At 34.1% G+C, this 27,315-nt stretch overlaps 5 protein-coding genes and 1 pseudogene across 5 annotated transcripts; 4 read left to right on the forward strand and 2 right to left on the reverse strand.

The window, feature by feature from the left end:
- Positions 1-375: 375 nt before the first annotated feature.
- Positions 376-4,870, forward strand: LOC107432069 (beta-fructofuranosidase, insoluble isoenzyme 3). The gene is made up of 7 exons (XM_048464860.2): positions 376-624; positions 2,588-2,596; positions 2,702-3,555; positions 3,692-3,850; positions 3,935-4,173; positions 4,302-4,392; positions 4,506-4,870. Exons 1-7 carry the CDS (start codon positions 441-443, stop codon positions 4,683-4,685), a joined length of 1,716 nt encoding a protein of 571 aa, XP_048320817.1. The 5' UTR covers positions 376-440; the 3' UTR covers positions 4,686-4,870.
- Positions 4,871-6,340: 1,470 nt separating this feature from the next.
- Positions 6,341-10,942, forward strand: LOC107432082 (beta-fructofuranosidase, insoluble isoenzyme 1). Its single transcript, XM_016043142.4, has 7 exons — positions 6,341-6,722; positions 8,673-8,681; positions 8,787-9,640; positions 9,749-9,907; positions 10,063-10,301; positions 10,387-10,477; positions 10,573-10,942. Exons 1-7 carry the CDS (start codon positions 6,542-6,544, stop codon positions 10,750-10,752), a joined length of 1,713 nt encoding a protein of 570 aa, XP_015898628.3. The 5' UTR covers positions 6,341-6,541; the 3' UTR covers positions 10,753-10,942.
- A 3,032-nt stretch (positions 10,943-13,974) lies between these two features.
- Positions 13,975-16,026, forward strand: LOC107432086 (1-aminocyclopropane-1-carboxylate oxidase homolog 4). The gene is made up of 2 exons (XM_016043146.4): positions 13,975-14,940; positions 15,122-16,026. The coding sequence occupies exons 1-2, from the start codon at positions 14,089-14,091 to the stop codon at positions 15,374-15,376; spliced, it is 1,107 nt and encodes a 368-aa protein (XP_015898632.1). The 5' UTR covers positions 13,975-14,088; the 3' UTR covers positions 15,377-16,026.
- A 12-nt stretch (positions 16,027-16,038) lies between these two features.
- On the forward strand, positions 16,039-20,903 carry LOC107432070 (serine/threonine-protein kinase BSK2-like; annotated as a pseudogene).
- A 1,332-nt stretch (positions 20,904-22,235) lies between these two features.
- On the reverse strand, positions 22,236-23,245 carry LOC107432071 (protein FAR1-RELATED SEQUENCE 9-like). The gene is made up of 3 exons (XM_016043131.1): positions 22,509-23,245; positions 22,348-22,421; positions 22,236-22,261 (listed from the first exon to the last, which is right to left on the reverse strand). The coding sequence occupies exons 1-3, from the start codon at positions 23,243-23,245 to the stop codon at positions 22,236-22,238; spliced, it is 837 nt and encodes a 278-aa protein (XP_015898617.1).
- Positions 23,246-23,291: 46 nt separating this feature from the next.
- LOC125419408 (protein FAR1-RELATED SEQUENCE 5-like) lies at positions 23,292-24,503 on the reverse strand. Its single transcript, XM_060812878.1, has 2 exons — positions 24,378-24,503; positions 23,292-23,924 (listed from the first exon to the last, which is right to left on the reverse strand). The coding sequence occupies exons 1-2, from the start codon at positions 24,501-24,503 to the stop codon at positions 23,292-23,294; spliced, it is 759 nt and encodes a 252-aa protein (XP_060668861.1).
- Between the last annotated feature and the right edge of the window lie 2,812 nt (positions 24,504-27,315).

The raw sequence follows: 27,315 nt of genomic DNA on the forward strand, positions 1-27,315 counted from the left end.
ATATATATAAAGATGTGTATCTTGGATTCCACTTTTATGGTTATGTATTCACTTATGAAAATGCCGATGGATACAAATGTTTTCATTGATTCAGGTCGATCATAATCATTATTTGAATTGTAGATAATGAATTTATTTATTTTTATATATATAAAAAAAAAACTTAGCAAAAATCACAGCAGAAAAAAAAAAGAAAAATATAGATACATATATATATGATATTTATTTACCAAACCGAGAAGTTTATTTTGTAAAAAAAAGAAAAAAAAAAGAGGAAAAAAAGAAAAAAAACCAATAAGTTTAATCCGCATTTTTAGTCCGAGTCTCTTTTGGCCGCTATAAATAACCGCTCTGATCTCCATACTTCTCAAACACAAAACACTCAAAACTTTTTCCTCTTGAGTTTCCCATTTTCTCTTCTAATATATCCTTTTTAATACATGGATGTTTTAAAGTTACTCAGGTTTTCTGTTTTGCTTTGTTTCCTTTGTCAAATAAGCAAAAACAATGAAGTTTATGCCTCGCACATGGTTTATCCAGAGCTTCAGTCTATTAGTGCAGTTACGGTCAAACAAATTCACAGAACTGGGTTTCATTTCCGACCTAAAAGGCATTGGATTAACGGTAACTATGCATGCGGAACTAGATTTTAAACCTTAAATTTTGGTTTATCCTCATTAAGTTTTTGTTATTTATTTATTTATATTTTCTGATCTCCATGTGAGCGACTATAACCTTCTTATATGAGTTCCATTGAAGTTTTAATTTTAGTTTCTGTTACCATCTAATAAATTTTACTTCTATCTTTTATTTTTTCCTTTTTACTATGTTTATATAATATTATATACATAACAATTTATGCAATATTTTGTGCTATATGTTTTATATTTTGGAATTGATTCTCAATTTGCATAATTCAACCATATTTTAATTATTATTATTATTTGTTAAATGAAGTTGACTTTGTTGATAAACTACTCATCCTTATACATGAAAAATCGTAAGGAAATTTTTTATAATTTATGTGTGTGAAAAGTTAATAAAATTATTATTACTATTTTTATTATTATTATTATTTGTGTGTGAAAATAAAAAGAATATCCTAAATATCTTTAATATTAAATTGGACTAAATTTAAAATACTCCAATGGAAATCATCTAATCAAATCTTGTATTTCAAAAGCACTACCATGAGAAACTGAAATATTTTCCTCGTTAATATGGTTGACAATTCACTTTTTGGGCTAATCATATCATGGTGGGAAATACTGGCAAACGCAATAATTTTCTTGTTGGGGTTCATTTCTATTTAATAATACCTGTGCACTATTCATAGTAGTTATAAAATTTTAATGCATTATTCAAATGCTGATATACAGACCATTTTGCATGTAATAATTATATTATTCCCTGCATGCATGGTGGCAGTGTGTGTCATGGCAGAAGCTGAGTTTATTTACAATCTCTTTAGTCTGTATGCAGTTGGACATCTGTCCTGCCGCTATGCAACCATATGTTTTCTAATTTTTCCATTAATTCTGAATTTTTTCCGACATTATAAAAAAATATTAATCTATTTCTTTCAATGAGTAAGCAATTTTTTTTTTTTGTTTAATATATATTAAAACAAGCATACACAAACATATATATATATATATATATATATATATATGTATATAAAGCAGAGAATATTGGTCGACTGCCATCTTTTTTTTTTTTTGTCTGCAGACTGCATATTATGTTCAAAACAAACAAAACAGCTTCATCATAATTGCCATAGCAGGAGTAAAAACCTAGAGCTTTTAGGAAGAATATCTAATGGTGTAAAAAACAAAAATTTGTTTCCTGTCTTAATCTCTTTTTTGGATGCAATTTTAATATGTTCATTTTTTTCTGTCTTGGTCACAAAATAGAAAATTAAGTAGATATATAGGTATGTAGGTGTGTGATGCCAAGCGTCCATAAAACCGCTTTCAATCCACACCATTGGTGATGAAGTTGGATAGAATAATGGACAACCTTTTCTAGGTTTCAGATGGTGCTTCAGTGGTCCTTAATGATCAACATGGGTATATGTATGGGTGCTGATCTAAACCTTTCGGTCATCATATTTATCACGGGAACGTGGAAACTAGCTGGAAAAAACCATATAACTTGTCTCTTTCATAAGTTTATATAGCAATACTATTTTCAGAAAAATATTATAAGCTAACTGATTATGTTGAAAGTGGAAGTAATTGTATTCATGAGGAAGAAATTGTGGTAGATATCTAAAGCAAGAGCACCATATATATATATATATATATATATATTTTCACTTTTCTTTAAACAATATCATACACAAAACATTGAAAGCTTACAAAGTACATTGCCTAAAATTATGTACACTTTATTCTATCTTTTTCATTGCATTTGCATCCAAAAAAAAAAAAAAAAAAAAAAGGCTTTTGCTAATTAGATTCTCTAACCAATTTTCTACAAGTAGTTTTGCAATTGAAGGCAACCATTAATTAATAGTTCCTTATTTTGCTGACCTTCCTTTTCTTGTTTCCTTTTCATGTCATGGAATAAAAACAAACCTTCACAGACCCAAATGGTAAGTCTTTTGCATCAATTATAGCAAGTTACAGTACTACCTTAGCAAAATGTTCTTTTCTAATGACTAATATTTCTCTATTTTTCCTTGAAATGCAATAATCAGCACCCTTGTACTTCAATGGGATATATCATCTATTCTATCAGTACAATCCCAAAGGTTCGGTGTGGGGCAACATTGTGTGGGCTCATTCAGTATCAAAGGACATGATTAACTGGAAAGCGCTTGATCACGCCATGTACCCTTCAAAACCGTTTGACATAAACGGAGTTTGGTCTGGATCCGCCACTGTCCTCCCGGGTAACATACCCGTAATCCTATATACTGGGCTGGACCCAAACAATACCCAGGTCCAAAATTATGCCGTACCCGCAAATGCATCCGATCCATATCTTCGTGAATGGATTAAACCCGATAACAACCCGTTAGTTGTTCCCACAAAGGATATCAATGCATCCCAATTTCGTGACCCGACAACTGCTTGGTGGAGCAATGGGCAATGGAAGATGTTAGTTGGTAGTAGAAGGAAGCTAAGAGGGATGGCCTATTTGTATAGAAGTAAGGATTTTTTCAACTGGGTCAAAGCCAAACACCCTTTACACTCTGCCCCAAACACGGGTATGTGGGAATGCCCGGATTTTTACCCTGTTTTATTGGCTGGGAAAAAGGGGCTAGACACATCTGTGAATGGGAAAAATGTCAAGTTTGTTTTGAAAGTGAGCCTGGATCTTACTAGGTACGATTATTATACAGTGGGAAAATACAATGCTGCAAAAGATAAGTATATCCCGGATAATACCTCAATTGATGGTTGGGAAGGTCTAAGATATGATTATGGAAATTTTTACGCTTCAAAAACATTCTATGATCCTGCTAAGAAGAGAAGGATCTTATGGGGTTGGGCTAATGAGTCTGATTCTAGTGAGGATGATATCAAAAAAGGATGGGCTGGAATTCAGGTGGTTTAATTTATACTTACTTTATATATATATATATATATATATATATATTTTTTTTTTCTTTGTAGAGTTTGTAAATTAATGGATTTGCAATTGTTGATAGTATTAGTTTTTGGTTAATTTCCTTTATTTGTAGGCAATCCCAAGGACGGTGTGGCTAGACCCTAGTGGGAAACAATTGGTTCAATGGCCCGTTGAAGAATTAAATTGCTTACGGGGTCAGAAAGTGCATAAAAATAATGTAAAATTGAACAAGGGAGATCACGTTGAAATTAAAGGAATTACTGCTGCCCAGGTAATCAATTAACATTTTGATCATTTAATAATTAAATTAAGTAAGTTTTTAAATTACTTATATATGTTGTACTGAATCATGCAGGCTGATGTGGAAGCAACATTCTCGTTTCCAAGGTTAGACAAAGCTGAGAAATTTGATCCTAAGTGGGTTAAAGCACAAGACGTTTGCGCACAAAAGGGCTCAAAGAATCAAGGTGGGGTTGGACCATTTGGGCTATTGACATTGGCTTCGAAAAACCTAGAGGAATTCACACCTGTCTTCTTTAGAATCTTCAAAGCTCCAAAGAGGCATGTTGTTCTACTGTGCTCAGATGCAAGAAGGTTTGTCTTTATCACCAATTCATGCTAGAAAATTAGTCCTGCTTTTTGGTTCTTATAATGGGGTACAATTACTCTATCCACATTCGTTTTCTCGTTCTTCATGAATTTCTCTCTCTTTGGCATGGCAGTTCCTCATTGGGTGAAGGACTATATAAACCATCATTTGCAGGCTTTGTCGATGTAGATCTAGCCGATAAGAAGCTCTCTCTTCGGAGTTTGGTATATATTTGCCAATTTGATGATGTGCATTATTATTACTATTGTTGTTGTTGTTATTACTAATTTTTCTGATATATATATATATATATATATATATGGAATTGTGGGTGCAGATTGATCATTCTGTAGTGGAAAGTTATGGAGCAGGAGGAAAGACATGCATAACATCCAGGGTTTATCCAACTCTAGCAATTTTAGGAGATGCACACTTGTTTGTGTTCAACAATGGGAGTGAGACTGTTACTGTGGAGAATCTCAATGCATGGAGTATGAAAAGTCCTCGGGTGGACTGAAAAACTACTACAAAAATTAATTAGACAAATAATGCCTGCCTCGTGGGCTTTTGGGCTTTTGGAGTACAACTTTTTTATTTTATTTTTTTAATCTGGTTGTGTTGAAATAAAGTTGTAACAGTAATTTGTGCAGTAATAAACTTGTTATGAAGTTGTTTTCATTAATTTTAATTACTCCTTCATCATATGTATCTAAATTCAAGAATATTGATGTCATAATTATATAATAGTCCAAAAGATGAAGGCTGGTAGCTTTGATTGGCATTTGATAATATTTTGACTTTTTATATAAAAATATCTTAAACGAAAATTGTATTTTTTTTGGACAGCTAATTAAATTGCTAGATAATGTGTAGGGTTTAGTAATGATGGTAGATAATAATATATATATATATATATATATATTATTAAATATCACTTGAACATTTTTGGATTTTAAGAAAAATTGGAATAAAAAGTGTCACATTGTTTTTGTCCACCTAGTCTTTTTTTTGGGGGTAAATTCTTGTCCACCTAGTTTGTGTAAGACAATCATATGCTATTTTATTATTATTATTATTATTTTTCTTTTGGGGAATTAGACAATCCTATGCTTTCTTTAATTGTAGGTTCACTTTATTATGGATGATAAATTAAAGACAACATTGCAATACATGTTATTTTTTCAACGGGCTACACTAGTCCTGAAGTGCATGTGATTGATTCCGTGACAAGTAATGATACATTGTATCCAAACACTGTCGATAGAAATCGCCCTTGGTATGATTATTGATCTTACGTACGCATCTCTCCCTCATTGATGTGAAATTGTCAACAAAATTAAATGTCTAATTAAATATCATATGGTAGAAAATTAGTAGAGTAGTTAACCAAGGAGGAAAAGGGGAATTTATTTCTTTTGTTTTGCGGATTGCACATCTAAAAATAGTCTAGATAAATGGTTAATAATTATATCAAAATTCATAGAATAGTAATCAAGCACAAAGAGGGTAAAAAAAAGCTGTTTTGAATTCTTATTTTTACTTTTTGGCTTAGAATAAAATTCATCAGTTACATGTAAGAATGAGACTCAAAGAAACCGAATCGGAAAAAGAAAAAAAAGAAGAAGGAAGAATTTCATGACGAACAATTAATGGGACCTCATTGAGGAAAAGCTTATTGATGCTAGTAATACATATATATATATATATATATATACACACACACATATATGTAATCGGTGATGCGATGCCATTTGAATTTACAACGAAACATGAGAATAGTGAATCGATATGCTCACAGTGATTATGACATTGATGTATACATAGCAGACTTATGAATTTATCGCTACAGTATCTATACTACATCCTAGTAAGTGTGGTTTTCGTCCAATATACCCGTGGCCAAAAAATTTAACCAAGTAGTAATCCCTATTCCAGTTTTTTATTTTTTATTTTTTTTTTTTTTTTGGGTCATCAATTGTAAATCCATTTATATTCTTCTGGTCATAACAAAGTACCCGGTATTGTCCATTCAAAAAAAAAAAAAACAAAAAAAAAAACAAAATCCCTTTTATCTAAATACGGAAATCGAGTTAGATATTTGTTTAAACTTCATTAAGATCTTGATTTTTCGTCTTCTATTATTCTCAAACAATAATTAAAAAAAAAAAAAAGTTATCTTTGATTCTATCAATGAGAATGGTATTTATCCATTTGCATATATATATATATATATTTACACGCTGTGATATTATCCCTACTTTTCACCACCAACTCTCTGACCCTCTCTACAAACCATAACCCCTATTTCTTGCTTATGATCAGGAGCAAACACTGATCTTCATCTCCTTGAAATCCCCATTTCTCATTTGATAAATGGACGTTTTGAAAAGACTCTCAGTTTCTGTTTTTCTTTGTTTTCTTTGCATAATAAGCAACAATGGAGCTGAAGCTTCACACAAGTATCAACCAGAGCTTGAGTCCCTTGGTGCTGTTCAAGTCAAGCATGTCCACAGAACTGGGTTTCACTTCCAACCACCAAAGAATTGGATTAACGGTATGTTCTTTTCACATTAGTTAACACTCTTTTGGTTTTGTTTTCATGAAATTTGTTTTATTTTTATTTTTTTATTATTATTTTTTTCTGATCTGCATGACACTAATAAGAGTCACTTAGTTTGAAGAAAATTGCATTTTTAGTTTTTTAATCTCTCTAAACCTCAGATTATTAGCCCCCCTTTATTTCTCTACCGTATCTAATATATATATTTAATCAAAAGATAATATATATCTTAAAACTTGCATTTTTAGTTTTTTAATCTCTCTAAACCTCAGATTATTAGCCACCCTTTATTTCTCTACCGTATCTAATATATATATTTAATCAAAAGATAATATATATATATATATATATATATATATATATATATATATATATATTTGTCTGATACAACAATGTGAATCAATTTGTGTGATCCGTTACTCCTACTCTAAATTCAGTTTTTTTCAATTAATTTTTACCCTCCATGCGAATTTAATTTAATTTTGTTAATTATTAACCTTTTCTTTTTAGGGGTAAGTGAAGAGAATCAGTTTAAATTAATTTAAATGATCAGCTGATCGAATGAGCTGTGGGAACTTGAATTTCCTATTATGGTTGAGACTAGAAAAGGCGTTGCTCTCATTGTCTGGGTTAAAATATGATAAGCTGGAACTTTATCACATGCGATTCATTCTGAATGAATATCCTCCCAAAACTGATTTACCCAAAAAAAAAAATAAATAAATAAAAAATCCTCCTAGAAATGAATAAAATAGAGGGAAAAAAAACAAATGCAGATGCATACACTTATCGATGATTACTTAGATCCAAAAACAGTCCTTATTAAGTTTGCACTTTGCAGGCTTCATCTGGGACAGAAATGTGGTAGACCAATTTAAAGAGTCAGAAATTCATGAATATTAGAATCTTGAAAAATGCAAGTAATTATACTATTCCTGCACATTGGCAGGGGCTGGACCTTCCTATTTACTATCCCTCTCTGCCTCATTCTGACTTACTCATACATCTACTTACAAGCTTCCCTGATCCTCTTTTTGCCATATATATATATATAATAATATATTTCCTTAATTTCATATTCTATTGAAATATAAAATAAGGAAAGTATTTCTTACAGGGTAATCATACTGTTTGATTTATATTTGCCCATCACAATTTAGTATGTTAGAGAAATAGATGTGGCTAGGAAAGCTAGCTAGCTCATGTAGCCTCACCAAAGTTTTGAGTTATTTCTTTATTTTTGCTCCCATTCACAAAATTCAAAAGCATCTAGCGTGTGTGATGCATGGTTATGAACTTGGCTGTATGGTGGAGACCACTCTCGCAGGTCTTAGTTGTGCTTTAACTCAGTGGTACTGACTACTGGGATTAACATGTTATTTTATCATGTCTATAAGGGAGTGAATTAGTCAACCTTGTGTTTGGCATAAGTCTAGAAAGCACAGACTTTATGTGGTATTTTAGAATTCAGAAATTCAAAATCTTATGTTGAAAATGAAATTTTGGTAGATCTACGAATCAGAGCCCCCATTTACTTTCTTTCCCTTTTCTTGTAATATATGACGATAAGCATTATTATACATGCATAACTATATTGGCATTTACAGATATGTGCTCCTGAGGAAGCCTCTCGAGTTTAGGCTGTTGTGTGTATGCCTTTCTTTTGGTTCAATGCATCCCGAATTTAGCCAAAAAAAAAAAAAAGAAAAAAAAACTGTATTGGCATTTATCTTTTCCTTCTATATTCCAATTTCATGAAATATTCTTTCACACTAATTGCTTTCATTTGTATTACAACAACCAATATTCTATATAATCCTATAAAATATCAAATATTCGATAAAGTAGTAGTTTTTTTGGCTCCCATCAATCCCTTACTTTGCTGACCTCCTGTTTTTCGCTTTTCCCTTTTCGTACTCTGGAATGTACAACTCTACTGCACAGACCCAAATGGTGAGTAATTTTGCAACATTCATTGTACTTTTTTATTTTCTTTGCCTTTTTTTTAATGTCTCAGCACTAATTTGTTTGTGTTTTCTCCTTTAAATGTAAAAACAGGACCAATGCATTATAAGGGGGTATACCATCTCTTTTACCAGTACAATCCAAAAGGTGCAGTGTGGGGCAACATTGTGTGGGCCCATTCAGTATCAAAAGACATGATCAACTGGGAAGCGCTTGATCCTGCAATATACCCTTCAAAGCCGTTTGATATCAATGGATGTTGGTCTGGGTCTTCCACCATCCTCCCGGGTAACAAACCCATAATCCTATACACCGGAATTGATCCCAACAAACGCCAGGTCCAAAACATTGCCATACCCGCAAACCTGTCCGACCCATATCTTCGCCAATGGATTAAACCCGATTTCAACCCGATTGTTGTCCCCGCCATTGGTATAAACTCCAGCCAATTCCGTGACCCGACAACTGCTTGGTTTTACAATGGGCATTGGAATATCTTAGTGGGGAGTAGAAGGAAAGACAGAGGTATGGCTTATTTATACAGAAGTAAGAATTTCAAGTACTGGGTAAAGGCCCAACATCCACTACACTCTTCCCCCAATACGGGTATGTGGGAATGCCCCGACTTCTACCCGGTTTCAGTGAACAGCAAAAACGGGTTGGACACATCTTTGAATGGTCCAAGTGTTAAGCACGTTTTGAAAGCAAGCCTTGATCTTACAAGGTATGAATTTTATACAATTGGAACATACAATCTTACCTTAGATAAGTATAATCCAGACAGCGGCTTAGTGGATGGTTGGGACGGGCTGAGATATGATTATGGAAATTTTTATGCATCAAAGACATTCTATGATCCTATCAAGAAGAGAAGGATCTTATGGGGTTGGTCTAATGAGTCTGATTCACAGCAGGATGATATTAAGAAAGGATGGGCTGGAATTCAGGTCGATTTTACACTCTTATCCATTTTTTTTTTCTTGGCTTCTTAGTTGATTTGTAGTTATTGATATAGATGTAGGATTCTTTTTATTTTTTATTTTTTTATTTTGCAGGCAATTCCAAGGAAACTGTGGCTTGATTCTAGTGGGAAACAACTGGTACAATGGCCTATTGAAGAATTGGATATTTTAAGGGGCAAGAAAGTGGAGAAAAGTAATGTAAAATTGAACAAGGGAGATAATGTTGAAGTTAATGGAATTACTGCTGAGCAGGTAACTTAATGAGCATTTAGCTTCTATTTGGCTTTTGGATTTTCTAGTGCCGCTTCTGTGTTTTAGCTAGGCTCGGAATTAAAAGCAACATGTTAAAGTGGACAATAAGTTTTGTTCTTTAAAAAGAGCTTCTAATCGAAGCTAGTGAATCACAGGTTGATGTGGAAGTTATCTTCTCATTTTCGAGCTTAGACAAAGCAGAGAAATTTGATCCCAGCTGGGTTAATGCGCAAAATCTATGTGGTCAAAAAGGTTCAGATGTTCAAGGTGGGGTTGGACCATTTGGGCTATTGACATTGGCTTCAGAAAACCTAGAGGAATTCACACCTGTCTTCTTTAGGATCTTCAAGGCTCCAAACAAGCATGTAGTTCTCTTGTGCTCCGATGCAAGAAGGTTTGTCTTAAACCTTTGTTATAGGTTCTTCTTTAGTTTGAATGAGATCAATCACCAAAATTCATTTTCTTCTTTGGCTTGGCAGGTCCTCTTTGGACAAAAATCTGTATAAAGCATCATTTGCAGGATTTGTAGATGTCAATCTATCTAACAAAAAGCTTTCTCTTCGTAGTTTGGTATGTAAATTAAAGCCCTTATTCTAGTGTCTTTATTTTCTCTTATTGTCAGTTTGATTGTAAATTAGTAAATGTGTATCTTGTGTGTGTTCCAGATTGATCATTCTGTTGTGGAAAGTTTTGGAGCAGAAGGAAAAACATGCATCACATCCAGAGTTTATCCAACTCTAGCTGTTGAAGGTAATGCTCACCTTTATTTGTTCAACAATGGGAGTGAGGTTATTACTGTGGAGAATCTTAACGCATGGAGTATGAAAAGTCCTCACATGAATTGAAACCGGAGTGCAAAAATTAGGAGACAAAATAGTACTTTTTTCGGCCATGTGTTATTAGACAAGCAGGATGTCAGTTTTTGCTGATGGGTGTGTTTGTATAAATGAAAGACCCAAGTTTCTAATTTTCTGAGTAATTTTGTTATTTAACTTGGTAGAAACTTTGATATTGTTCCCCAAGTGAAAAAGAAAAAAAATTTATTTTATTGTGTTTATATTTCTATTTTTACAAACCTATATTGTTTATTCACTTTATTTTTAGTAAATAATAATAATAATAAATCTTATCGGTATACACTTTTAAACGTTCTGTGTAGTCCTACCAAACTCCTGCGATTTTCAAAATAGGCCGTCTCCACTAGAGCAATTATCTCTTTACCCAGTACAACAATTGTAACGAACTTTCAGGTTTTTTTAAATAGTTGTAACGAACTCTCAAGTTTTTTTAAATAGTTGTTAACTTTTGTATAACAGTTTACCAATATAAAATATGTTATTTTTTTAATATTGGTAAATGATCATGAATAAAATTTTTATATCAAATATCAATTTCAATTGTTATCATTAAACGGTTTATTTTTAAAATTTTAATATAAAAATAATAAAATTAAATATTTTTAATTAAAAATTATCATATAAAATTGTGACAAATAACACAATACTTATCTGTATGCTATTATTAAATTGTAATTTTATATTACTCAGTTAAACGTTCAGTTATTTTAAATAATTGTTCTTTGTAGCTTTCCTCTGGGTTAAGAGGTGCTGGACACAACATCTTAGATGTTTAAAAATGTTCTAAAATTAATCTTGTTTTCTTGCTATTTGAGGTTATTTAATAACCAAAATATTTATATTCAGAATGTTCTCTTTGAAATTCCTTATTTTGGAAGTATTGACAAATTCTTATATTTAATTATAATAACCAAATTTTTTAGGATTCGTTTGGAACTCGCCGTTACTGAAACAGAGGCATTGCAAAAAAGAGCAAGGAAGTTCAAAAGAATAAACAAATATTGACATTAGAAAATTACACAACAAAACTTTAAAAAAAAAAAAAAAAATACAGAAAAACTACTCGGGAAATTGGGGAGGAATGAAGCATCGTATGCCAGTGTCGGTGATGGCATTACGAAGGAGCTTGCCATGATCGGTACCAGGCACAAAGCCAACGCTCAGACTCGAACAAGTAGCGGTGGTACTCATTCCGGGTTGCCACATTCGGAGCCTGTCCAGCAAAAACGACCTCTGAACCACCATCTTCATCCCCAGTTCAAAACGCACCGTTCCATGAATCTCTCTCTCCGCTCTCATTTCCTCCACTACTTTCTCTTTCACATTCAAATTTCCCCGACGACCGTGTCACATTGAACCTGATCCTCATCGAACGCCGCTTCATCGGCCGAATGTTGATCGGTTTAGCCATCGCGCACAACACGACTTCGCCTTCCTTATACACGAAACTCTGGAATCTTGCCACGTGGATATTGGATCCGCTGTTCGGGTTCATCAACGTCACGTCGGCGTCCCATACGGCATTGAGTTTCGAGTCGTCCGTGACGGTGAAGTTCGATACCGACAAATGGTGGAGTTGGATGATTAAAGGGTCTGGCTTTGGGAGAAACTGATTGTGTATGGAGAGAAATAGAAAAATGGTGGTCAGACATAAAACCCCCACCACGAATTCGCTGACTGAAAGTGGCGCGTCCTCAATCTCCCCTTCTTCCTCTCCTGAAGCCGCCATGTGATACGATGTCGTTTACATTCTTTGTCCTGCTCTTCTTTTCTTCTTTCTCTGTCAATCTTTTTCAAAGCACGTCATATTCTTCTTTTCTTCTTTCTCTGTCAGTAACAATGTTTTTGATCAAACAAAATTCTAGTTTTTGATACCAAGAATTATCTGAGACTAATTATATATATATAATGGAAGTTATACTGTATAACTAAATTCACAACCTAAACAAAAAAAAATATATGTATATGCATATAAATATATATAAACCGCGGTCTTAATTAGTGGTAACAAATAGTTTTTTTTTTAATTTTTTTTTTTAGCTAAAAGTGGTAACAAATAGGTTAGGTTTCAAGTTTTTTTTTTTTTTTGGTTGAAATTAATTAGCATTATTTACGGTCATTACTTACGTCACCTTACGTTATAAGTATCTAGATAAATTGTCCAACTCAAAATTTAGTGCAATTGGTTTTCTTTTTGTGAAAAACGAAAAACTGTTTATGTTTTGACTTTTGAAACAATATTTTAGTCTTGAAGTGGCTGCATGAGTATCGTGATCTTCTAATATATCAAATTTAAAACCTTTTTTTTTTTTTTTTTCTTACATGTGAATAATTATAAACGATATTTTAAATTGTTATTATCACCAACTAAAAATGACGCACTTGTCATAAAATACTATTTTTTACTTACTTGATGAGTATCTACGCAATCTTTTAATTGATTTTGGTCTCTTTTGGTAACTCCATATCATTATCAATTATATAATTTTCTGAGCTGTCAAATCAAGACTCTTGAAGAAGAAAATATAATTAAAATAAAATGTGTTTAATAATATTTTATAATATTAAAAAAAAAAGTTTTATTTACAATTTATTGATATATTTCATTTTTATTGACGTTGTTCAAAAAGTTTAATTTAAGCATATAAATTATTTCTAGACTATCATAATGATGTTCGTAACCAATAAAGACTAATCTAAAAAATACCAACAAATAAAACAATATCAAAATCAATTTAAGTATGTAATCTCTTTCCCCAAAAATTAAAAAAAAAAAATTAAAAGAGAAAGAGTATGAAATCTTGATGATTTGTAATATTTCTGCTTTCTGTCCAAAATTTTAGATATGTCTATAAGTGTTATAAATATTGTTGACATATCTAAAGTGGTCATAATGCATATTATTTTAAGAAAAAGGCAATCAGTCGATTATCATTCCTTTTTTTTTTTTTTTTTTTGGGTAATTACCGACACCACATTCTTGATAACTTATAATAATGACAAAAGATCTAAATACAGTAACATTATTACGCTATATTAAGAGATAATGACAAGAGATCTATTTAGCTTTGTTTTTCTTCACTTTTTTTTTTCCTCCACATCCAGAGTCTACTATATACCTATAGATTCAACAAAGATCAGATCAATTAGTCAAAAAAAAAAAAAAAAGGTTCAAAATATGATGTCACAATGCAACTTGCTCGGTTGATTTTCAATTGTTTCCAGTGCGTGTCCTAATGGGACTATTTTATTCACTCCGCTACTCAATGAGGACATATTATATATAAATCTCAAGACAAACATTAATTAATTAATTGAGCAATAATGGCAACCACATATGGAACTCCGGCCGCCGGCAGCGGTTACGACCGGAGTAAAGAAGTAAAAGAATTCGACGAGTCGAAAATGGGGGTCAAAGGACTTTCAGATTCCGGCATCACTTCCATCCCTCAATTCTTCATCCACCCTCCCGAAACTCTCGGCGACCTCAAAACCTCCTCACCACCATCCACAACCATCCCAGTCATCGATCTCTCCAACTTCAACTCATCCACCCACCGACCAAAAATCATCCAACAAGTCAAAGAAGCCGCCAAAACCTGGGGCTTCTTCCAGGTCATTAACCACCGAGTACCGATCTCCGTCCTCGACGACACGATCGCCGCCATCAAAGCATTCCACGAGCTTCCACAGGGCGAGAAATCCAAGCACTATAAACGGGAAGAATCACGCGGCGTCATGTACGCCAGCAACAACGACTTGTACCGCACGGAAGCGGCAAGCTGGCACGATTCTTTGCAGGTGTGGTTGGGTCCGGACCCACTGGAGGTGGAGGAAATCCCGGAGATTTGTCGGAATGAAGTGGTTGCGTGGGGTGTCCATGCGACTGAGGTAGCTGAGGATGTGATGGAGTTGCTTTCGGAAGGGTTGGGTTTGGAGGCTGGCAAGTTTAAGGAGCTGACTTTCTCGAAAGGGAAAGCACTCGTCGGGCACTGCTATCCTTACTGTCCACAGCCTGATCTGACGGTTGGGATCACATCGCATACAGATCCTGGGTTTATAACGGTTTTGTTGCAGAACCATGTTCCTGGGTTGCAAGTCAAACATGGCGATGCCTGGGTGGATGTGAAGCCTCTCCCTGGTGGCTTGATCATCAACGTTGGCGATTTCCTTCAGGTTTTTATATTTATTTATTTTTGCTAAATTGGGTCACCAGATCTTTGAAGCCACATAACCCGAGGATTTGACCAGGCAGTAGTCATTATCTAGATGGTGGCCTCAAAAGGACGGTTTGTTTATTATTAATTATTGATTTTTGTTTTTTTGTTTTGTTTTGTTTTGTTTTTGGGCATTTCAGATTGTTTCTAATGGGGACTATTCGAGCGTACAACATAGGGTTTTGGCAAACCCGTATAAGGAAGCTAGAATCTCAATAGTCATATTTTTCAACTTGTCCAAATGGAAAGGTGATGGTGAATATGGACCTCTGCCGGAGCTATTATCGCCGGAGAAGCCACGTATTTATCGGGATTTTACCATGGGAGAATTCTTTGAAAATTTTTATAGCAAAGGGATAGATAGCAAGTCTCTCATCGAGAAGATCAAAATATAACGCAAAAAAAAAAGAAAAAAAAAGACAATTTTATTTCTTTCTTATTGTTATAAATAATGGGATTGTATCTAATTATGTCAAAGGTATTTGATTATGCATCCATGAGTTGTAATATTTAGTAAACTCAAAAAAACGTACATCTATATATATTTTGTGATTATTGATCTAGGGAAAGTCTAGAGTAAGGACCGACCGCATGCATTTTTTACGGACCAAAAACATGAGAGAATAAAAACCATTGGATTTTCATACCTGGCGTCAATGATCCAGATGGAATTGCAACTCTCATGAGAGAATTTTGGCAAAATCTCCCTTTCCTGCTCACAGCAGCTTGCATTCCCGCTCGCATCAGCTGGAACCACCTTTGCCAAAATTCCTCTTCTCCTCTGCTTCCACCCCCTTCCCGCTCGCATCTCCCCGTTCGGAACCAGTCCAACCAGCCACCGATCTGATTATTTCAAAAATCTCAAACTCAGCCCAACCAGCCACCCTTCGAAACTAGAAAGAGTCGTCGCCGTTAGTGCCTTGGCGTTGGAGTGTGGGTTCATTGCCATTCCTTCATTCCTCTCCTTCATTTTGATATTTCTATACCTCTGTTTGTGTTTTTATGTTTTATATATATATATATATATATTTTTTTTTTTTTTTCATTCCGGTTCTGTTCTGTTCTTTTAAAAAAAAATAATAATAATGTTTCTCTTTTTGTTTCATTGCTTTTAAAATGTTTTTATTTTTTATTTTTTTTGGGTAATCACTTCATGTATATAGTTATTCTTATTTACTTAGGCTTCTAGAAATCATAATGTAATAAACTCTTTTGAATTATTTTGTTTATTCTATGGATCTCATTATTTACTGGGAGCAAATATTCAAAAAATTGCTTTCTTTTTTAAGATTGTGGCTCCAATATCTAGAATTGAGAAGCTTGTTAGATTTCTGTGGATGATGTGCTGAGGGAGATGAGCGGTTGTTAGTAACGAAGTATATGCCTAATGATACTCTCTCCAAGCATCTCTTTCACTGTATGTTTCTTTGGTCTTTATGGATATAACCACTGTTGATTTTTGTGGACCCTCTAATTTCATACCATTTCAATGAATTATTTTATTTATGTATTTATTTTTATTTATTCTGGCGGTTAAACCATAAGTTGGTCTTAATCAAGGATAGTTAGTGACAAGGAATCTACTAATAGAGAGATTCAAAATTAAAAATTCATATATAATAAAAGATGCAAAGAGAAATAAAAATCTTAAACTACAAGTTACTCAATAGTGAAACCAGTAGTACTGGATTTTACTCATTCAAGTTTCTATGATATTGTTCCTTTGAGATGTTTTGTCCTTTAAATATATTAGCTTTATGGATTGTTTTTTTTTTTTATTTTTTTTATTTTTTTTAATGTATTATTTCCTATCCTTTTTACAATATTTTTAGCAATTGATGTTTTATTGCAAGTGTGACTGTTCTTATTTTATTAAATTGTTGCTGGCCATGTATTCCTAGTCTCCCTTTTACCGTGCTTTTTCTCAATATAAGTTTTTTGTTTTAGGGGAGAAACAACCACTACCATGGGAGATGCGTGTGAGAGTTGCATACTACATTGCACAAGCACTTGATCATTGCAACACGGAAAACAGAAAAATATATCATGACTTGAATGCATACAGAGTCCTCTTTGACGAGGTAGTGTATACACATTTAAACACAATCTGCATCTTTACAAGACAATCAACTTGTGTGCACTTCATTTTTACATTTGATTTAACAAGAAAGTGCAGATGGGGCAAGCTATAGTGGAGAAATTTGAATTGTCCATATTCTAAATGCACCTTCTTTATGCAAAGCTAGAGAGGTTTTTAAAAATGATTGGTGGAAATAAAGGCTAGAAATTGTTATAGTAGAGAGATGTTTGTCCTTGTTTGCTGAAAATTTGTATAGCGTTTAAGATGTTGAATTGATATCCTTTTGCTTCTTTTTATTTTTCTTTATAAACTTTTCTCATCCTGTTCATTATTTGCCTCATTCATCTCTAAAAGGAGCATAAATTGTGGCGTTATCTATGAACCAACTGGACTTTTGTTCAACTTAATTTTTTTTTTTTTTAATAAATGATAGGATGGTGACCCACGGTTATCTAGTTTTGGCCTTATGAAGAATAGTTGAGATGGAAAAAGCTATAGCACTAACCTGGCTTATACTCCACCTGAGTTTCTGAGGACAGGTATGCCAGTTTTTCTTACATTGTTAATGCCTTCTCTTTGATTTTTATTTGATAAAGGGATTTAAGTGTAAATAGATATTCATTTCTAATATTGGATATAGACATTAATTAGAGTACAAGTGAACTATTGGGAGAAATGGAGAAGAATGAAGAATTGTTATTGATACAGTGAAAAGTGAAGAGAGTTGTCAAGACAAATACAAGAAAAAAATAGTCAAGATACTCCTGTAATCCAACTTGAAAAATTTAGAAACCGGTCAATGAATATAATACAAAACTATAAAAACTGGATTTGGATCAAGATGCAAATTGCAATGAATATAGTACAAAACTATAAAAACTGGATTTGGATCGAGATGCAAATTGCAATAAACCTTTATCACTTGTTTGAGCCCCTGTGGTTGTAAGATTGGTCCTTACCTTTGGATAAATGGTGTGCCAGTTTATGAAACTAATGGCTGACCCAAAATGTTGAGGGTTGATTGCCAAAGTAAACCCCAGTCGTGAAGCAGCTATCATCCTTAGAATTGAGATAAAGAGAAATCTCTTGGTCTATGTCTTTACAGTGCCTTAATGGTTGCTTCTAATTGCAATGTGGACAATGATATATATTCCATTATTATAGTTATCTAAATAGAAGCAATTGCTCCTTCTATGTAAACTTAAATTGCAGAATCAGTGGCCAAACTGAAGTTTATATTCATTTAATTCAGTTTGCTGATAATTTATAGTGAGCTGTATTAAATCCATTCTTATTGTCGGGATGATTCCACCAACTGAGAAATGTCTTATTGAGAGTTGAGCTTACATAATTCAAATCTAAGTTGGTCTTCCATACAAATTTGTGACAATGAAGTGGGAAAAATAATGCATTCACTGGATTAAACCTTTTTTTCAACTTTCGTAGAAGGGCCAAAGAAGATATTGTTTATGAGTTATGACTACATGTACTTTTATTGGTTCGTAATTTGTTGTATGGTGAAAAGGATATATTGGTTTTGTACTTTGTAATATGGGATATTTTACTGTCAACATTGACCATCTTTTAAATAGTTGGTAGAGCTTGCATTTGCTACACTTGTAACAATTAAGAAAACCTCTGCATTTTTCTTTTTTTCTTTTATTGATTTATTGCTTCTTGTTCTTGGTTGTGGCTATTAGATTTCAACACTTCAGGGGCTAAATTTATGCAGGTAGGGTCATCCCGGAGAGTGTAATATACAGTTATGGAACTGTTCTGCTAGACCTTCTGAGTGGAAAGCATATCCCTCCAAGCCATGTAGGATACATTCTTTATTTCATCATTGATCACTCACTGCTATCTTAACCTTCTTTGAGTTTCACTTGTTAGTTGAGTACATGTCTTTTCTAGGTAAAATAATACCATGCTTGCTAGTCTTGTGATGATATTTAATTTCAAAAAGAAAGAAAAAAGGTCCTGTGACAGCATTTGCATATTAAAAGTTATCTGCCTTATAAATTAATCAAACCCAGTCAAAACATTTTTTATTTGATTTTCTTTGCTGTCAATAATATATGGCTGGATGATAGTCTTTTGTGATTGCCTTATCAGTTTCAATGCTCCCAACCTCTCCTGTTTGGCAAATAACAAAATCAAATTGAGCCAATGGGAAGAAGATTCCTTATTTGGTCCAGAACTTGGCAAATTGGAAACAGTTTCTAGTTATTTGGATGAGGTAAATAAGATGTCAAAGCAAAGTGTAGTAAGAGGTTGCATGCCAGTATAAGGAACTTAATACTTTACACCTTCTATAGTGATGAAGCTTTTTTTCTTAAATAATTATGCATAATTATGCATGATCGTGGGGCCAAAAGAAATTTTCAGCCCTCTTTTTGTGTTCCTGTTATTTGTTTCTGAGCTTCTATTTCACCATGTTATAGCTAAACCAGAGTTTATATGAGCACGCAATTTGAAATTGTGATTTCATTTAATCTTGTTGCTGCTTCCCCAGGCTTTGGACTTGATAAGGGGAAAAAATTTGTTGCTAGTGATGGATTCATCCTTAGAAGGGCAGTATGCCAATGAAGATGTGACTGAATTGGTTGAACTGGCCTCAACGTGTCTTCAATATGAGGCTAGAGATCGACCTGATGTCAAATTTCTTCTTTCAGCGCTAGCACCCCTTCAAAAGGAGACAGAGGTGAACTTCTGAAATGCCGTTATATTTAATTGTTCGTGTTGGTTTTTGTTTTAGCTTTACTGATTTGCATCTATATATCCATGTTGCTTAGTTGGAAAATAGTATTTTTCCATCTTATACAACAATAAAATGTTGTAAGAAATTTGAAAGATATTCGATATTGTGTTCATGGAAGTGTTGTGTATTGCCACACCAAGTCTGTCCCCTAAGATACGTAACAATGATATATATATATATATTGTTAAGTCCATGAATGATCATAGAATGCTATCGAGCTTCTATCCCTGAAATTGATATATCATTAACAGTGTAGGCTCCTGGATTCTCTGACATGTTTTTTTTATCTGCTCTTTTGAGGATAGAGAAAGCTGGTTGTTTTGGATGTGGGGGAGTTACTGCATATCCTCCAAGCATTGACACAACATCTGCCATGTTTGGTCTATCTGTTGCGACTTCTTGCACACACAAGAGAGAAACTTGGGCACGCCGTATAAATTCATCTGTCGAATTACATGTTTATGCTTTTGCCTTATATTTAGTGGTTGTTGCTGCTGCCGAGCTTGCTGTGTTGCTGCTGGTGCTGTTGCTGGTGCTGCTGAGCTTGCTGTGTTGCGGCTGGTGTTGTTGCTGGTGCTCCTGTATTGCTGCTGGTGCTACCGAGCTTGTTGTTGCTGCTGCCGAGCTTGCTGTGTTGCTTCTAGTGCTGTTGCTGGTGCTCCTGTATTGCTGCTGGTGCTGCCGAGCTTGTTGTTGTTGTTGCCGAGCTTGCTGTGTTTATGCTGGTGCTGCCGAGCTTGTTGTTGCTGCTGTCGAGCTTGCTGTGTTGCTGCTAGTGCTTTTGCCGAGCTACTGTGTTGCTGCCGAGCTTGTTTTTGCTGTCGCCGAGCTTGCTGTGTTGCTGCTAGTGCTGTTGCCGAGCTAATCTGTTGCTGCCGAGCTACTGTTCACGTGCACTGTTCACCTGTGTTTAAATATCTTTTTTTTTTTTTTTGGCTAAAATATCTGTGTATAAACATCAATCTCTAGCTTGTGTTGCTGCCGAGCTATGTTGATGCCGAGCTACTGTTTACGTGTACTGTTTATATGCACTGTTCATCTATGTTTAAACATTTTTTTTTAAAATTTTTTTTTGGCTAAAATACCTGTGTATAAACATCAATCTCTAGCTTGTGTTGCTACCGAGCTACTGTTTATGTGCACTGTTTACCTATGTTTAAACATCCTTTTTTTTTAGATTTATTTTTATTTTTTTTGGGCTAAAATACTTGCGTATAAACATCAATCTCCAGCTTGTGTTGCTGCCGAGATACTGTTTACGTACTGTTCATGTGTACTGTTCACATGCACTGTTTCATCTGTGTTTAAACATCCTTTTTTTTTTAAGATTTTTTTTTTAATTTTTTGCTAAAATACCTGTGTATAAACATCAATCTCCATCTTCTCTTTCCTGCTAACTGAAGTAAACCACATTGGTAAATAAACGGCAAACTAGCATACATTTAGTCAAATAATCAAACAAGACTTCATGTTTCTAATACATGGCAATTTAAGAAGTCTATAATCATAACTCAACTCTCTTTTAGTAACTAAGCTGATAGTTATTGTAATATGACAAAAAAAAAAAATGTAAGAAAAAGAGGAATGTTTAAACGCAGGTAAACAGTTTACGTGAATAGTATGCGTGAACAGTAATCACGAAGCTTGCTTTCTTAAGTTTCTTGCTTTCTTAAGTTTTCTGTACTAGTTTGTACTATGGCTTTTTTTATCCTAGTTAACAAATATACCAACCAATGATAGAATCCCATGAAAATACTCTAGTTTTCTACAAAACCAACGAACAAAATATCAGCTTTTTGTTCTCTGCAGAATTTACCACAGCATTGAGCATCCTATTTCTTAGAGCACTTTCCTTTTTCGTTTCGATTATTAATGTCCCATAGGATATTTCTGTGTGCTTCATCTAGCTTAGGACTTTTTAAATCTTTTTTTGAGATGCCAATCTATCCATTGACAAACACACCTAAGTAGAGGCCAGAAAATTCCTAATAAGCATAAGTCCAACAAACAGGCATAGAAAAAACATGAGAAAGATGAAATAAACAGGCCAATAAGTCTTCTAACAAATAAACTAAGGTGGTGAAGTACAATGTGGCATTTTAGAAGTAAATCAATAACATGACAGATTAGAATATTAAAGTAGAGCAAAATGGCAGTGGTATGTGGAAGAAGATAATCTGTTGCAAAAATGGCTGCTCTTCTCTTCATTTATCATGATGTACAGAAATTAAACGTTCCAAACATAAAGAGTAGCATGTGAATATACGGCAAAACCAGTATACATTCAATCCAATAATCAAAACACATCTCTATTTTATATAGTCAGCTGATAGTGCTTGCTATAAGATAGAAAATCCCAGACAAGCACGCCAAAATTAAAAAACAACTTCTTCTCCCAAATCTGTTGCAAGATAGGTCATCCTTTCATTTTCTCATGCAGACCTGCCAAAGTCCAGCAAGTCCTTAGATTAGCAGCATGTTAGTTCAATAAAATATCGAAGACCATACAATACCACTTAGTTTCATACCTGTGGAAGACAAACTATCAGCTTTAGAATCATATTCCGAGGTGTGCTGAGGACTTTCCTCATTTTGTGAGGACCTATATAGATGAGCAGCATGGTTTGTACAAAGTATGATCATACAAATTGCATAAGAATAATAAATAGTAAATGTATTATTTTCTTACAGATTGTTGAGGAGTGGACAGTTTCTTTTGTCGTGCGATTGCCCAATTTTTCCACATTCATTGCAACGTCGACCTCTATACTTTGTGGCATTTGTTGCCTTCTCCTTTCCCCTTTTTAATCTTTGTCCGCATCCCTTTGCCCTCACAGCATATGGGTCTTTCAAAGCCTTATAGTCATGAGCAGTGCTACCTTTTTCAGAAATGCCTCCACTTTTCGTGTTGCTAACTATGGATTCAATCTTGCCTAGCAAACTTTGAAAACCATCATTCACAATTACACTTGCCTTTTCATATATTATGGCTTTATCAATGACTTTCGAAGCAAGTTGGAATAGTTTAGCTCGCCAAGTTAACATTGAACTACGCTGTCCACCTATCTCAACACCTTGCTTATCGGTTATTATTTGACATTTTGCACCTCTAGTCCACCTTTTCATTATATATTGATTTGGCAAAGGAATGTTACCAAACAGTCTCAAGAATGCCAAGATATGTTTACAGGGAAGTCCTTCGCTCTCAAACTTCTTACATGTACAAGATGCAAAGTCCAATTCTTTATCATAAGCAATTTCCCGCACTCTATGAACACGTTCTTTTGGACTACTCTCGACCACATACATTTTGTGTGTAGCATTTTCAAGAACAAATTGTGGCATTATTACTAAGCTATTCCACAACTCATCTTGAAACTTAAGAAAAATCTTGCGTGTGTAAATCTCAGTCATTTGCTTTTCCATTTTCAATGGAAATTTCAAAACAAGCTTCTCATTAATATCAACGTGATCAGCCCCTAACTCTTCGTATGAAATCCATCAATAAGTTTCTCTTCGAAACATATTTCTTGAAAAATGCATGGGAGCTTTCCGCACGTTGGCTACTTGACATTCCAGCTGAGAATATATGGTTAACATATGCAGGCACCCATCTTGAACGTAGCTCAAATATTGATTTTAACCAATCATTGTTATCTAGGCTTGCCTTCTCGATGGTAGTCACCCATTTTCTTTCAAACTCTTCAGGGCATTCTGACTCCCAAATGCATTGTTGGAAGTCCTTATAAAAATCTCTATAGGTGATCGCATTTAAATACGTAGAGAACTTCTCAAGTATGTGCCAACTACAATACCTATGAAATATATTCGGTAAGCTCTGAACTATAGCCTTTGTCATTGCAGGATCTTGATCGGTAATGATTATTTTTGGGTTGTTCGTCGGCATGCTATCCTTTAATAGCTCAAACAACCAAACAAATGATTCCGTTTTTTCATCACTTAAAAAGGCACATGTAAAAAGCACCGTTTGACCATGATTGTTCACCCCCACCAAGGGTGCAAATATCATACCATATTGATTAGTGTTGTAAGTTGTATCAAATACAACTACATCACCAAAACATCCATAAGCTCTTCTAGACACCTAATCAGCCCAAAAACAACGCTTCAATTTACCATCATCATCTACATCTATTTTAAAAAAGAAGCATGGATCCTTTTCTTGCTCGGTTAGGAAATATTCCTTTAAAAGTTCTGCATCTTGTCCTCTTAATTCATTCCGTACCTTAGCTTCATGGTATATATATCCTACTTTGTCCACCCAATATTCTCTATACCTCCAGCTTCAAATTCAAAAATGCTTATTTGTTGATGAGTTGGCACATTTGCTGCTGAAAACTGCAAAGTTAGTGACTTCTTGGCTTCAGACACACTATGATGTGATCTCAATAAATGCACTCTTCGAGGGGTTGATAATGGATGACTATGTTCTTCAACAAATACAGTGATGACAAATTTCCCCGTTTTTGACCTAACCATGGCAAGTTTAGCTTTACAATTTTCTCTTGTCATCCCCCGATTCAAACTCTTGTCCAACCTTTGGTTTGCAGTTTTCGGCCACTTGGGGAATGTAAACGTCATCCACGGATTTTGAATGTGACAGCAAGGATATGTCTTCAACTCCTCTACAATCTGAATTTGCTTCCAACTGTTCTACACTCATGTTTCCAATCTGAATTTGCTTCCAATTATTCTACACTCAAACCAGCTTCCTATTGATCAATTTGTAACCTGGTAAATGGCAAAGCAAAACCATCATGAGAGGTGGTAATATCTTTTATTTTAAGAAAGTTTAGTTTCTAAATAGAAGAGAAAAATATTGCAAAAATAAAGGCATTTCAGCCAAAAGCTGCCGAGTTTGCATTATGGTTGTTGATCCAGCACACTCTATAATGAAAGAAACAAATATGCGTGCATCAACAGAAAAAATAAATAAATAAATAAATCTAAATCATGGGGTTCAAAAAGGTTAATAGTGCATATAAAAATGAAAAATATAAGTTGCAAAACAATGAAATAATTACATCTTTGCTAGATAAAGGGAAACAAAAATATTGATACATAACTCTTTAATTAATGAGAGGTTAACAAATCTACGCAAAGGTTATTAAAAGAATAAAAATAAAAAGCAATGATATCATTTAATCTATTAACTCTATGTTTCATGCATATTAAGGGGATTATAATTATTTAAAGTTCTTATTCAAGGATATATATACATATGTCTTTATATGTGTGTGTGTGTGTAGATATAGGAATTACAAAATAGAATTACTTTGTGTTCCAATTATAACAAACTTACTTTCTCTTGTATAGCATGCATGGATTGGCCATTCGTACACTCCAAAAACAAGTGGTGTAAATATCTCTTTCGTATTAGTATTATGATAGACTAAGTGAATTGATTATTACACAATGAACAGTATGCGTGAACAGTATGCATGAATAGTATGCGTGAACAGTGGTATTTATACACCAGGAAAGAAAAACAACATGCATACATTCATGCTTTTTCTGCGAAAAGTATCATTTTCTAAATTTTCGAAAATCATCATGAAGATTGGCCTTCGTTCAAGTTATTTCTCAACCCAAATCACAATCCCACATTTAACAATTTCAACTATGCAAGACTACATAAAATCACCAACATAAAAAACAGAATGAAAAAAGAAAATTACAAAACATAAACTCACTCACTCACTCACAGATACGAAGAGCCAGAATACAGACATGCAGAGTAGAAGATTATGAGCTGGTGGGTACAGAGAAGGATGGCAATCGTGGTGCGAGCAGGTGTGTTTGCAAGATGGAAATGCTGTGGCAATAGTGGTGCGATCTGGTGGGTTTGCAAGGATGGCAATGCTGGTTGCTGCTGGTGCGATTGGGAATTTTGGCAAAGTCCTTTCGAGTTAGTGAGAGCGGGAATGTGAGCGGGAAGGGCTTCAGGGAAATTTGGCCAGCCATTCTCATGTGAGAGTTGCTTTGAAGTTGGGCCGTAGATGCCAGCAGTGCAAATCGAAGGGCAGGAAATTTCATCACATGTTTGGTCCACATATAACTCATGTGGTCGGTCCTCATGCTAACCTCTCTGTATTAATCTATATATATATATATATATTGTAATGAAATAATCATCATTTTATAGCTTCTGAGGCCTTTAGTTATTATTTTTAAATTTAGATTTCGTTAAAACAAAATAGGAATTGAAAAAGATTAATATAGTGGGGATAGAAAACTTCCGTGCCAACACCACCACCTTGAATAATGTTCTAAGGTTAATCAATAATTATAATATGTATAGTTTTTATTTTTTCCCTTTGTTTGGAGAATAATATGTGTAGTTTTTAACCCTTTATATTTATTTACCTTTTACATTTACAATGTATCTAAATGCTACTATGTTTAGCTGTCTAATGAGGATTCATTTATTTATTTTTTGCCATGGTCAAACCCTAAAGAATTAAAATGCATTTTCAAAATGAGAAATGCTAGTTGCACTGCAGAAAAATCTCTATGCAGTTTCAAATTTTTTAAATTTCAATAATACCCTTATTGAATGTTTTTTATTTTTTATTTTTTTTTTTGACAAATTTTATCGAAATCTGGTTCTCTACTTTGTTTTCCTCTTTTATGCTTTATCGCCAGAATTTCCATAGATGAAATTGTCGCCGAGGCATGATGGTCCTTCTCCGGCGGGGCTTCTCACTCATGACCCAACCCTAGCTCTAAGTGAATGACGATTCTCTTTGCCCTCTCTCCACCTTGGCTCTCTCTCTCTCCCTCTCTCTTCCCGTAGATCTCACGCCATTTTTCTGTTGTAAGCTTTTTTTTATTATTTTTTTTATTTTTAATTGATTCCCTTTGTCAAAATATGTTGCTTTGGGATGAGTGGAGGATAAAAGCTTTTGACCAGAGACTACAATGGTGAGACCCAATGTTACAATGGCCATCCTATGTTTCTAGGCCAAGAACAATATTATTTATATTAAATACATGTAGGGCAAAATATACAGAGATTCCAAAAAATATTCTTTAAAGTAAAAAACATCATGCTGTACAGCTGCTTCTTGTACTCAGCAGGTCTGGTCACTTCTCAGCAGGTTGATGGTGTTTTTGCGGCACCAACAACATAGGACCTAGTTTGAAATGATTAGGAAGAAAAATACCGAAGTAAAATTTGAATTCATAAAACTAAAAGAGGAAACTAAAGGAGAAGTCTGCTCCTTTTTTTTTTTTTTTTTTTGGGGTAAAAAGGAAATTTATTGCCACGAGCACAAAAAGCCTCCAAAGAGGAGGATTACAAAGAAAGACCACCTCCAAGTATGTCGGTAGCTAAAATGTTCAAAAGGTCTCTTGGAAGAGAGTCTAAACAACTAAGAAGGATGAAATCATTCCTGGAAGGCTAGATAGCAGGTTCCTCCTGATCAGTGATGCCGTTAACAACCAAAGACGAGTCAGACAACCAGCAAATCTTA

Source organism: Ziziphus jujuba, chromosome 11 (genome assembly GCF_031755915.1).
Source record: "Ziziphus jujuba cultivar Dongzao chromosome 11, ASM3175591v1".
In the NCBI taxonomy this organism is placed as follows: domain Eukaryota; kingdom Viridiplantae; phylum Streptophyta; class Magnoliopsida; order Rosales; family Rhamnaceae; genus Ziziphus; species Ziziphus jujuba.

Coding starts and splice junctions, on each gene's coding strand:
- LOC107432069 (XM_048464860.2), top strand. CDS start 441: ATGGATGTTTTAAAGTTACTCAGGTTTTCTGTTTTGCTTTGTTTCCTT. Junction 3,556..3,691: donor AAGGATGGGCTGGAATTCAG/GTGGTTTAATTT, acceptor CTTTATTTGTAG/GCAATCCCAAGGACGGTGTG. Junction 4,393..4,505: donor AGCTCTCTCTTCGGAGTTTG/GTATATATTTGC, acceptor TTGTGGGTGCAG/ATTGATCATTCTGTAGTGGA.
- LOC107432082 (XM_016043142.4), top strand. CDS start 6,542: ATGGACGTTTTGAAAAGACTCTCAGTTTCTGTTTTTCTTTGTTTTCTT. Junction 10,302..10,386: donor TTGTGCTCCGATGCAAGAAG/GTTTGTCTTAAA, acceptor TTGGCTTGGCAG/GTCCTCTTTGGACAAAAATC. Junction 10,478..10,572: donor AGCTTTCTCTTCGTAGTTTG/GTATGTAAATTA, acceptor TGTGTGTTCCAG/ATTGATCATTCTGTTGTGGA.
- LOC107432086 (XM_016043146.4), top strand. CDS start 14,089: ATGGCAACCACATATGGAACTCCGGCCGCCGGCAGCGGTTACGACCGG. Junction 14,941..15,121: donor ACGTTGGCGATTTCCTTCAG/GTTTTTATATTT, acceptor TGGGCATTTCAG/ATTGTTTCTAATGGGGACTA.
- LOC107432071 (XM_016043131.1), bottom strand. CDS start 23,245: ATGGAAAAGCAAATGACTGAGATTTACACACGCAAGATTTTTCTTAAG. Junction 22,422..22,508: donor TGTCCACTCCTCAACAATCT/GTAAGAAAATAA, acceptor TCATCTATATAG/GTCCTCACAAAATGAGGAAA. Junction 22,262..22,347: donor TGATAGTTTGTCTTCCACAG/GTATGAAACTAA, acceptor GGACTTTGGCAG/GTCTGCATGAGAAAATGAAA.
- LOC125419408 (XM_060812878.1), bottom strand. CDS start 24,503: ATGAGTGTAGAACAGTTGGAAGCAAATTCAGATTGTAGAGGAGTTGAA. Junction 23,925..24,377: donor CCGAAAACTGCAAACCAAAG/GTTGGACAAGAG, acceptor TGGGCTGATTAG/GTGTCTAGAAGAGCTTATGG.